The 11,803-nt window shown below is 31.1% G+C and overlaps 1 protein-coding gene and 1 long non-coding RNA gene across 2 annotated transcripts; both read left to right on the top strand.

Moving 5' to 3' along the window:
- Positions 1-254: 254 nt before the first annotated feature.
- On the top strand, positions 255-5,185 carry LOC100790990 (ATP synthase subunit O, mitochondrial). The gene is made up of 6 exons (XM_003546836.5): positions 255-514; positions 676-726; positions 1,176-1,419; positions 4,364-4,476; positions 4,608-4,694; positions 4,913-5,185. The coding sequence occupies exons 1-6, from the start codon at positions 401-403 to the stop codon at positions 5,039-5,041; spliced, it is 738 nt and encodes a 245-aa protein (XP_003546884.1). The 5' UTR covers positions 255-400; the 3' UTR covers positions 5,042-5,185.
- A 5,550-nt stretch (positions 5,186-10,735) lies between these two features.
- On the top strand, positions 10,736-11,366 carry LOC102665896 (uncharacterized). Its single transcript, XR_001384957.3, has 2 exons — positions 10,736-10,886; positions 11,039-11,366. It is a non-coding gene; the product is annotated as an uncharacterized lncRNA (long non-coding RNA).
- Positions 11,367-11,803: the final 437 nt, after the last annotated feature.

The raw sequence follows: 11,803 nt of genomic DNA, 5'->3' as shown, positions 1-11,803 counted from the left end.
AGAAAATAATAATTTAAATCTTTTATGTGTAAAATATTGATGACATGATTGAATAATTATATATGAATAATTAAAATAATTATAAAATAAATATTTTTTTTCATAAAACATATTATTAGAGGAATGAGAAATTTTAATTGTAACTAAACTTTAAATTAAAGATTTGTATATATCAAATAACAGGTCTGCATTATTAAATTAATGAATTGAGCTAGTTTAGCTACTACATAAAAAGAAAAGAAAAGAACTAGGGTAAAAAGAAATAGAACGAGCCACGTGTTCAAATTTACTGCTGCGTCACCTGGGGCTTCAATAGCCCTATTCAGATTCAGTTCCTCTTTGCTTCTCTCTCCAAACAAAACAACAGAACCAAACTCGCCAAAACTAGGGTTTTGCATTGATGGCACTGTGCAACCGCGTCAGATCGGGAATCTCTCTCTTCACCAAATCCACGTTCCTCACTTCCCAGCGATCCACTCTCCAACGATCCCTCGTTGCCCCTTTCATTTCCCTCGTAAGAACCAAAAATCCCAACCCAATCTGAATCTCTTTATCTTTTCCCTCTGATTTCGCTTCCGTGTCCTCAATCCGTGTTAAATTTTGAAATCTATGATTTTTTTAACTGTTCTCCATTTTAATTTTTGGAATAACTCGTTCCCAATTCATCTTGTGCAGGCCTCCAGAAATTACGCCAACGTGCCGGGGCAAAAGGAAACCAAAGTTAAGGTAATATACAATACATTGGTCTTGAATTGGGATTTCTTGCATGTGATTCATAGAAGAAAATTAAATGTATGGAAAACAGTGCATTCAATTCAATAAAATTATAAAACTGCAAGGTCTAAATTCGGTATGTTTTTAGTTAAATAGTTTGTTAAGTGGAGTGGTTATGTTTAGCGGAAGGGGTTAGTCGCCCCACACCACAACGAACTAAGATTCAAATCCTTGCTAGGAGAGGTGTTCATATTTAATGTTTGACAGTGCTTTGAATAATATTACCTCGGAAGGAGGATACCTGTGGCCTGTGGGGAACCAAAAGAATATTATTTTTTCATTATATAGTGTATTTCAGTTATGGCTAATTGAATGTTTGTAAAAAGTTTTTCTCCCCATTTTTGATTGTTGTTATAGATGGTTTGATCTGGTTTTTCTTTGTCTTTTTCGTTGCTTTTTAGGTCCCTCTGGCTTTGTTTGGAGGTTCAGGAAACTATGCCTCTGCTTTGTATATTGCATCTGTGAAAGCCAATGCAGTGGAAAAGGTTGAGACTGAGCTTCTGCAATTTGTTGAGGCAGTAAAGAATAGTCCCATATTTTCACAGTTTATAAGGGACTTGTCTGTGGCTAAGGATGTTAGAGTTAAAGTTATCCAGGATATTTGTGGGGAAGCCAAGTTTTCGGATGTTACAAAGAACTTCCTTGGTATGATAAGCTTCGTATTTTAGTATGATTGTTACAAGTTATACTCACATTTACATTGCTAAAATAAATTGAGGGACTTATATCTTTTTGTGGTTTTAATGGTGTGAGTGAGATAAATTATTTGTACATATGCTGTCAATGATGTTGGCATCTACTTCCACCTTTTGGATGTGGAGATTTATTATAAATTGTAAACCTATATCCACAATTCGACATTAGGTTAATTTTACCTTGACCAAATATTTTTGTTCTCTAGTGTATTGGTTGGAGTGCCCAAATTTTCAAAAATGTATCGCTGACCCTATTATAATGGATTGAGAAATAGTTTTTTTGTCATGCTGAGATTGGATAGCTTTCTTGCATTTAGAACCTCTCTGGCACTTTGTTTTCTATTAATTTATTTAGTTATTTTGAAAGATCCCCCTTCGTAGTTGCATTTTTGTTTCCTCTCTTAGTCTTAGTGGACTTTCTTCCATTGTTGCTCTGGAAAAAGAATTTCCTTCAAACAAGAGAAAGGAAAATTTGTTTGCACTGATGACCCCTTGAAAATTTCATAGAACTTTTCAATTATATTTCTTTTAAGAATTCCTAGTTGTTTAGCATTTAATGGCTCCTATGATCAATACTAGTGTAACATAGGTATATCACTTCAATGTTTGACCTATTTTGGGGTTAATCCCTAGATACAGATATTACATAATCCTTAATATAATAAAACAACTGTGTAATCTGATCTTTTATCCACTAGTTGGCATGGCACATGTGAATTTCCTTCTGACTTTAGAACATTAATCCTGAAAGCAGCAAAACTTTTTTTCCCTAATAACATCTTCACATGCATATAATTTCCCTTCAATCCTTTTTAGCTATTCTACTTGAATTTTCTCTCTTCTATATATCTGTATTTTAACATGTTATGCGAATGTGAGCTAATTATTGGAGGCAATTCTGCTCTTTGTACTATTATTACATTTGTAATTATTCTCGTGTTACTGTGGCACCTACCTCAGCTTATTGTTTAGCACTCTCATCTTTCAGTGAATTTTATTTTTTTGGTCTCCTACTTTGCTTTGTTTGTGTGTGAATTATAAAGCATCGAAAAATCTGTTATAGTTTTTCATATACTAATATTTAATTAATATCTATAATCTATAATACCATAATCTGTAATATCTATAATAATATATGAAGGGAATACCTCTCTTTGGTCTCCAACTATTCTCAAAACTAACCAGTACTTTTTTACACTCCCTGCTAATTTCTATTTAACCTCTATTCTCTCCCTCTTTCATTTTATTTTCATTTTATAAAAAATATAGTGCCTCTTTCACCTAGTAAAAATAACAATATTTATTATAAATTTTAATATGTAATAAATTAATAGTAGAGTGTTTATTATACATTGTAATATTAGAATAGCAGCCATCCTGCTAACCGATATACCACTAGCATTTTTGGGGGTGGCTGCTCCACGCCGTTAATGATTCACTACTATGCACATAAGTCACATTTCCCACTTGCCAACTTGTGGTGACCATCTCCCAATCTAATGCTGATCTCTGTTGTATCTTGTACAGGAAAATTTAAAGCCTGAACAACCTTTATATACAACCTGTGTATCTTCTCTTCCAGCTTAATAACCTTAGTGCTAGAAATTGCTTCTTTAGTAAAATAAAGCAATTCCATAGAGTGTGGTCTGTATATCCTGGTGTCTCCCCATTGTCAGCCTGTAGTGATACAATATCAACTTTTTCATCAAATTAATTAATCCTCAGCTATCAAAGAGAGTCTAAGTTGCTTATTGAGGGGCATTTCGATGCAGTGGGTGATACTGTTGGCCAAACCGTTGACAACGAAACATAATCCATTCTTTCTTCTGTCAAACAGCTCGTGTGCAGGTGCATGTTGAGTTCCTTACATTTGCACTTTGCACTTTAACAGATTAAGTCACGTGCTCCTTTCTTAATTCACTCTTGAATTTCTCCTAGTGTAGACAACATTAGATCACTTCCCTAATCTACAAATTGGGACCTATTAGTGTCACCTGAATTCAATGCTCTTATTCTACTTAGCTGTTTGTGTGAATTATAAATTGTTTGGCCATCTAGAATAATACCATTAAAAAATGCCTGAGAGTGCTACATAGTACATTAAAAAGAAAAGGTCTGAAGTATGGAATTTTTTTTTCCCTCATTAAGTATGACAGTCAGTATTGTCAAACTCACGTCAACTTGTTTGACGATCCATATTTTTCTTCCCGTGAGTGTCAAGCTGGATAACAGACATAGGTGGAGTGGTCTGGATCATTTCTCCAATGTTCTAGATCATTGGAGTGGTGTGCAAAACATGTGCCACAAGTATGAATTGGGTGGGTTTTGCAACCTGGTTTGCAAAAATTGCCCAATTTCTGCATATGTTTGCCTAAATTGCTGCCAACCCTTTTCTAAGTCATAATCATCTGTCTGCTTCTGGGTGCTGGTTGCCCCTCTTTTCCCTTGTGCCCAGCCCTTCCTAACCTTTGCTCTCCCTCACTTACCTAACCGACGGCACATTCTTCCTTCTGTTTGCTGTGGCTGTGTGCCTGCGTCTCTTTCTTCTCTGGTTGTGTTGCTGTGTTCTATGTTATTAGGTAATTGCTGTGTGCCCTGTTGCTAGGTTGTTGTCTTATACTCTTATTAGGTTTCTTGTGCTTGTGTTCAAAATTTTGACAACCTTGATGATGACATCATTTAATATAATAATAGTGTTAGTCTTTAAGGTAACATGTCATGGTATTTAGATGTTTAAAACTCTTGTTGTCTTGGAAGACTGCAAGTTAGTTTGCTGCCACTTTTGTAGCGCTTCAAATGATTTCATTTATCTAAAACTAATTAGATGCTAGCTACATTATTTTTCTAATACTATGGTTCATCGATTAATTTTTTTTGTTTTTGTCCTTGTGAAGTTATTGTTGCTGAGAATGGAAGGCTTAAAAACATAGACACCATTGCAAAGAGGTTTGCACAGTTGTCAATGGCATATAAGGGAGAAGTGCAAGCGACTGTGACCACTGTTGTTGTAAGTAGTGTTAACAAATTCAAGTTGTAGCTTGCTAAATGATTAGTGGGATGTGATATGAAGTTTATCTCATTGAACAACAGTGTGATGTGATTTAGTTACTCCATTACCTAACTATAATTTTTTAACAGCCTCTTCCCCCTGAAGAGGAAAAGGCATTGAAGGAGACTCTTCAGGAAATAATAGGTTCTGGAGCGAAGGTTCATCTTGAACAGAAGGTACTAGTGTGATATATTTCCCCCTCTGATTTTTTTTATCAGCCAATGTTTGTTAGATTTTTTGTTAGAATGTTAATGGTGGGGATTCGAACCCACTAACCTCTTCCCCCCTCCTCCCTTGAACCCCATTCCTACCACCAAGTCATCTATTTTTGCCCCGTCTGTCTTCTGAGTTCAAGTTGTTAATTTGGGATTATTTTTTTCGTTTGGTTTTTCAGATTGATCCAAGCATACTTGGTGGGCTTGTGCTTGAATTTAGCCAGAAGGTCTTTGACATGTCAATTAAGACCAGGGCACAACAGATGGAGAGGATCCTCCGAGAGCCCGTGTCCATTGCCAACATCTAGAAGACTATAATCTCTCCTGACAATCTGTGTTATCATGGTTTAAAGAAAGAAGTATTACATTCTTGTTCATTATAAATTGTGTGGATGTAGATTTTTATGGGATGGAATGCCATCATTTTGCAAATAAAAGCTACCTCTTTCCAACTTCTTGTTATGCTTCATTGCCATTTCAGTGTATCTGAATGTGTTTTGATTTGGCATTTTGAGATTTTAATTAGTGGGTGCATCTGTCGTAATCTGGATACCTAATAATGATGCTTCGTACTACAAAGTAAAGGAAGATGAAGTTGTATGTAGCCGTTGGATGGGTACTATAATTTAATTAATGATGAATATATCTTTACTCTTAATTTATACATTATTTTAGAGGAGTTAAATTCATAGATATTCCAAAGCATGGAGCATATAGCTGATAGCATGTGATATGTTTGAAGTGTTGTTTCCGCATTCCTTCTCTCAATGAGGGTCCATGTATTCAGAGGATTGCCTGAGAATCTATACCAACATATAAAGGGGATATAACTGTTTCTGATCTTCACATTTTTTTATACCTTTTTATCCTTAATACCATTATAGTAACTACAAGGAAATGAGAGTTTTTATAACCGTTCCTTTTCCCAACCAATTAACTCAAGTAATGGCGTATAACAGTGGGCAACAATAGTCACATTATTTCCAACAAAAAACGTATCGTGGCCCATAACCGTTGCAACAAAATCAATTACACTATTAAACTTAAACTGATTTCGTTCTTTTATTTTAATTTATACTAGTATATAAAAGGGATATAATTTTGTGTAACCGCATATTTTTTATTTTTGAATATATACTTTTTTCAAATTAATAACAATACTCAAATTGAATATCTTTCTATTTTATAATTTATTTTATTACTTCAAGTTTCTATCTATAGCATTTTTCTTTTCATCTATTTTTTCTTTAACTTCCTTTCATGTATAGTTCTTTTGGGTATAAATTTGGTTTACATGATGTTTATATTTTTTTTATTACATTTGGAAGGATGAAATTGAACATGACACACAACATAGGAAAGATATGGCTATAATTCCCTCATGGTTAGGTTATTGTCTTGCATCGAACACATTCAAAGTCTTCTTGATCTTCTTCTTTTTTCTTTTTTAGAAAAAAAAACCGTTATTGATTAATTGTTTTCAAGTTTTTCAGTGTCACATTTGTAGTCAAATTCTCCTAGTAGATTGATCAATAATTTTCTATATATGCAAGTAATAATGTCAATCATTTTATATCAAATGATTTTTTCTTTATCATATTCACATGCTATAAGTTTTTTTAATTTTTTTTATCTTTGTACCTTTAGGGAAAAGAAATCATGGGAATATATAACTTTCTAATATTCCATGATAGTGAAAAGATGTATGGTGGTGTGTTGGCAAAAAACTCTTTGATCTAAAGAGATAAATTAGAAGATATGTAAAATATCTTATATTTTATAGACTTTTTAAGTGTCTTCTTCTCCTTCTTTATTTTTATTTACTTACTTTGTTGTTTCTTCTTAAGTGTTTTTACAAGTAAAAGAAGAAAAAATCTAATGATTTTTTCCTTTCACATGCTATAAGTTTTTTTTTTCAATTACTTTTGTATTATCTTTATACCTTTAGGGAAGAAAAGTGATGGGGGTATATAATTTTCTAATATTCCAGGAGGTAATAAGATGTATGGTACTGTTTTGGCAAAGACTCTTTGATCTTAAGAGAAAAAATTGAGAAGAAATGGGATAGACAGTAAAAAACCTCTTATATTTTATAAACTTTTTAATTGTCTTCTTCTTTTGCTTTATTCTTATTTACTTAACTTTATTGTTTCTTCTTAAGTGTTTTTATAGGTAAAGAAGAAAAAATCTAATAATTTTTCCCTTATCTCATTCATACTATAAGTTTTTTAATTATTTTTTATCATTATCTTTGTGCCTTTAGGGAACAAAAGTCATGAGAATATATAATTTTCTAATATTCAATAACGGTGAAAACATGTATGATGTTGTGTTGGCAAAGTCTTTGATATGAAGAGAGAATAGAGAAGAAATGAGATAGACAAACTAAGAAAACCACTTACATTTTATAGACTTTTTATTTATCTTCTTATGTGTTATTTTTATCTACATTTCCAATTAATTTTGCCTTTTATTAATTTTCTTTTGTTTTTTATTGCTCTGTTTTTTCTTTCTTTCATTTCTATGTGTAGTCGAGGTATTTGAAGTTTGCATGTTATGAGCCTATAGAAAAGGAAAAAGAAGAAAGGAACATAATTGTGAACACGATGATATATCTCTTTCTTTTTTGTCTTTGATCATGTCATGTTTATAATATTTAGTCATACAAATTTATATTAAAATTAATTTTTGGATTTGTATTTGGATAAAAAAAATTTGCTAAATTTTATATTTTGATCATGAACATCAAATTGTGATAAAATGACTTAATCGATGATGTTAGGAAATAGTTTTATTGAATTTTTGTAAAGTGTTTAAGATGACTTTTCCTCTTAAGGAGAATTTATTAAATGAATTTATGTAAGTCACTAAAACATGAACGTTCTTGTTACAAAAAAAATAATTTTTAATATTTTTAAGTTAATATGTTCCTATAATACTTCAACATAATACTATCCTTTTTTTTCTTCTAAAAAAGTAAATAAAAAATATTTATTAATTATTTTTCATTGTCTTAGAAATTTCTTATTTATCAAAAGCTAGCAAAAAAAAAAACAAACACCATTATATATTTCTATAATTTTTTAATTTTGGATATGTGTTTAAAAAATGATAATAAGCTAAAAAATATTGTCAAAAGCGAACATGATTTGAATAATTTTTTTTGTTTTGCAATTACGGTTAGAAAAATATTTAGATAATTTTTACTTTCTACACATATTTTCTATATTTAGTTTATATATTTATTACTTTTTTATCTTTCTTTTCATCGTATATCTTACTTTGAAATTATAAATTTTAATATAATAAAATATAATAATGCAATAAAAATACGGACACACGTGTATTTTGAGATTGTGAAAATGTGAGGTAATGATAACGACAGTTAGATATGAAGTTCAATTACACGGAAGAGTTTTAAGGCGTGCATGACGTCTTGCCACATGACCCAATTAAGGGACAGCGAGATAATTAGATCATAAAATTAGTTAACAGAAATCTGCTCTGAATCTAATCAACTGTTATGTGCAATACAAGTTAAACACGGTATAGTTATGTTTACCTCTACCTAATTAAAATTCACATAAAGAATATGTAAATCGAAAGCAAACTCGGGGGGGGGGGGGGGGGGGGGGTTGATTTTCCTTGAGAATGAATTTGGATCACTAATAATTCTGTTAAGTTAGCCCACAATTCATATTTTAGGAGTTAATCATGTGCTAATAATGGAGAAAATAACTCAAGGAATAATTTGTTTTATACATTCCTAATTAATCGATGAGCTCAAAGAAGGTAGAGTGGTGCTTCTAGGCAATAACAAATATTGCAAGGTGCAAGGTATGGGTATCATATGATTGAAAATGTATGATAACTATTAAATTATATTGCAAGATGTGAGGTATGTCCTTGAACTTAAGAGAAATCTTTTGTCTATAAGCATGTTTGATGTTTTAGGTTATTCAACTAAAATAGAACATGGTATACTTAAGATTTCTAATGGTTGATTAATAGTTGCTAAGGGAACTAAGAGGAATGGTTTATACATTCTTTATGTTTCTACCATTATTTCTCATGCATCAATGGCTAGCCAAACACTGCATGATAAGATCAAGTTATGACATTTGAGACTAGGGCATGCTAGTGAAAAAGGTTTAGTGGAATTAGAATAACAAAACTTTTGATACGAGTATTTTTCATTTTTGTCAACGTGAATTCAGTACATGGTTGGACATCACTTATACTTAATAATCACTTACAAAGTGTTAGAACAAACAACAAAACTCACTTCTACTTGAAATATGGCAAGGATCATTGAAGAAAGACTTTATGGCTCGAGATGATTGATTACCACATTTAGTAATCAATTAGATTGTGTTCGGAAACTTTAGGAGCTTTGTGTGTCGAGATAATCGATTACCACATTTGATAATTGATTATTCCAGAACCACAAAAGCTTGAGAAGCTTTATGTGAAACAAGATAAGCAATTATCACATTATATAATCGATTATCATGTTTATGGAAATTCAAAAAAAAGAAGAGATTTGAACGAATTAATCGATTACCATATTTGATGATGGAGTAAACCAGTTTTAGTTGTTAAAATTGTAAATACTCTCACTTGTTCTTTCTTATTAATGACTCTTGATACAATCTTACCTTTTAGAAAATAGATTCTAAGAGTCGTCTAAGGGAATTACTTTGCATTTCTTCAAGTGATTCAAGTTGATCAAGATTCATTCATTCTTCATCATGGGTTGATAATCAAAGGAAGAACTTGCAATTATTGTGATTGGCACATCAAGGTGTATTCAATCCAATTCTGATTACTTTCTACTTTCTTATTCTTGGTTGGGGTTACCAAGGGTTATCTGAGTTCATAGGGTTTCAACTCTTGGAATTTCTTGTTGTAGGGTTGAACAAGGTTTTGATTTTTCTCTTGTAGGGTTTAAGGGAAAAGTAGAATTTTGGGGAATTGCATGTGCATAGTATTTGTATTTGATTCTATAATAGTGAAAGTTATAAGGGATCGTAAAACAACTCGATGTAGGTCCTCTTGAGAATTGAATCAGTATAAATTCTCTTTCTCTAAATCTTAGTTTTGTGAATCAATCTTTATAATGGAATTGATGTGAAACACACATAAAATTCTATTTTCTAAGATTTTTTAATATATTGGATTTATATGTTGTTGATCTTTCTTCAACAAGTCTTTTGAGAAAACCTTAAGTTGTAAATGAGTATTGATTTTAATTGAATTTAAGAAATAATTAGTAAAAATTAAAAGAATCTATTCAATTCTCCTTTTAGATCTCCAATTATTTTAATAATTGGTATCTAGAACTAAGATCTTGAAAAATATTCAAGATTTTATCATTTGGTATCTATAGAGGGTCTATATGACCTGTAACATTCCACCAATCCAACTAGCTTATAAGTTCTTATAACAATTGTATATTAATAATAAAACCTTCAAATTTAATAAACAATATTTTATAAAACATGCTATTATATTATATATTTTAAAATATATTAATAATTTAAATTTTATTTTTTTATTTTATGATTTAACTATATATAATGTTAAGATTATACATGAAATTCAAATCAAGTTGACATAATCTTATCCTATATATTTTTCTTGGTTTTGATCAAATCGATTGTGCTTGTGTTTAAAAAAATGATCCATTTTGAATCAATTTGGAACAAGATAAATTTTAGATATATTTAAGAATTTTTTTTCAATGTGTAATATCTGCTCTGATAATAAATTTTATCAAGCAACATTATTTAAATTGAACAACCCTTCTAAATAACCGGGTTGAATATGATCTTAGTATTAAAAAAAATTATATTTTCACTCAGTCAAAAAAATTTATTATGACTTTTAAAATTAGTAAATTCATTACAATCAAACTTTCTTAATAAACATTTTATATATAATAATTTATAATTAATAATTAAGTAATAATATAAAATTATTTTATATCCCCATATATATATATATATTCTCTTCACTTTGTATTTAGGTGATTGAGCAGATTGTCAGATTGACACTTTCTTAAACTTTCAAGAGCTTGCTTTCCCTTTTCTCTTTCTGTTTGTTGACATTCATCTCTCATTCCTTTATCTCTTCCTCGATTTTGTGTTCAAGGTTAGTGAACCTTTTCTATTTGGAATCAAAGTCTTCAACTTTGGCTATTTGGAGACCAAAAGCAATGCTGCCTTTGTTCTTCTCAGTGGCTTTCTCTGCTGTTCCTTTGATCCTCTATATTCCACCACTCAGAAGCTTAAACCTCTTTGTAGAGACCATTGAAGACATGGCAAGAGAGTCAAGAATCCACACCAACAGGATTTATCCTCGTCTGCGTGTGGCTTGGTCAAGGGTCATGAATTGTATACTGTGTAACAGAACAAGGTAGATTCATTGAAGAATGCTCTTGAGCCGGATCTTAATGTAAATATTTTATTTTCTCTTCTTTTTTTCCAATCTTTTTGCTCTTTAATTTATTTGTTTTGGATTCCCATCATGGAGTTGTTTTGGACTTTTGGGGCAGTGCTTGCTCTTATTGCGGGACCATGTTGAGTAAAATTATTATAACAAACTAATAAATTAAGCTATATATGGATTCCATTTTGTGATTCCTATTCTTTTTTTTCTTTTTTGCCTTTTTTTGAGTAAGAATTTTGTGATTTCTCTTTGATGGTCATGTAACCGAGCAAATTAAATAACCAAGAATTTTCTGGGGCGTATTAGATTGATGAAGAAATGTGTTATTTTGAAGAATCAATAATCTGGGTTCCTTTATAATTTGTGACTTGAATTTGATACGTGTTTTTTTTTTAATATTATTATTAGATTTGGGTGGCTAAGGTAGCGCCACATGTTTGTACCTCACATGCCAGAGTATACCAACCTGATGATAAGTACAAATCAAAACAGAGAACAATTTTTGGACCTTTTTGTGGAAAATATATTTTTAGTTTGCAAAAAGATGACCAATTCATGTGCTAGAAGGATACGGAGTTAAGTCGGGGACATGTGTGGTGTTCGAAGATGGAGGAGTGTTA

The sequence above is a fragment of the Glycine max genome, chromosome 15 (assembly GCF_000004515.6).
Source record: "Glycine max cultivar Williams 82 chromosome 15, Glycine_max_v4.0, whole genome shotgun sequence".
Taxonomy (NCBI): domain Eukaryota; kingdom Viridiplantae; phylum Streptophyta; class Magnoliopsida; order Fabales; family Fabaceae; genus Glycine; species Glycine max.
The sequence above is the reverse complement of the archived record's forward strand: the minus strand, read 5'-3'. Positions and strand labels throughout refer to the sequence as shown.

Coding starts and splice junctions, on each gene's coding strand:
- LOC100790990 (XM_003546836.5), top strand. CDS start 401: ATGGCACTGTGCAACCGCGTCAGATCGGGAATCTCTCTCTTCACCAAA. Junction 515..675: donor TTGCCCCTTTCATTTCCCTC/GTAAGAACCAAA, acceptor CATCTTGTGCAG/GCCTCCAGAAATTACGCCAA. Junction 727..1,175: donor AAAAGGAAACCAAAGTTAAG/GTAATATACAAT, acceptor GTTGCTTTTTAG/GTCCCTCTGGCTTTGTTTGG.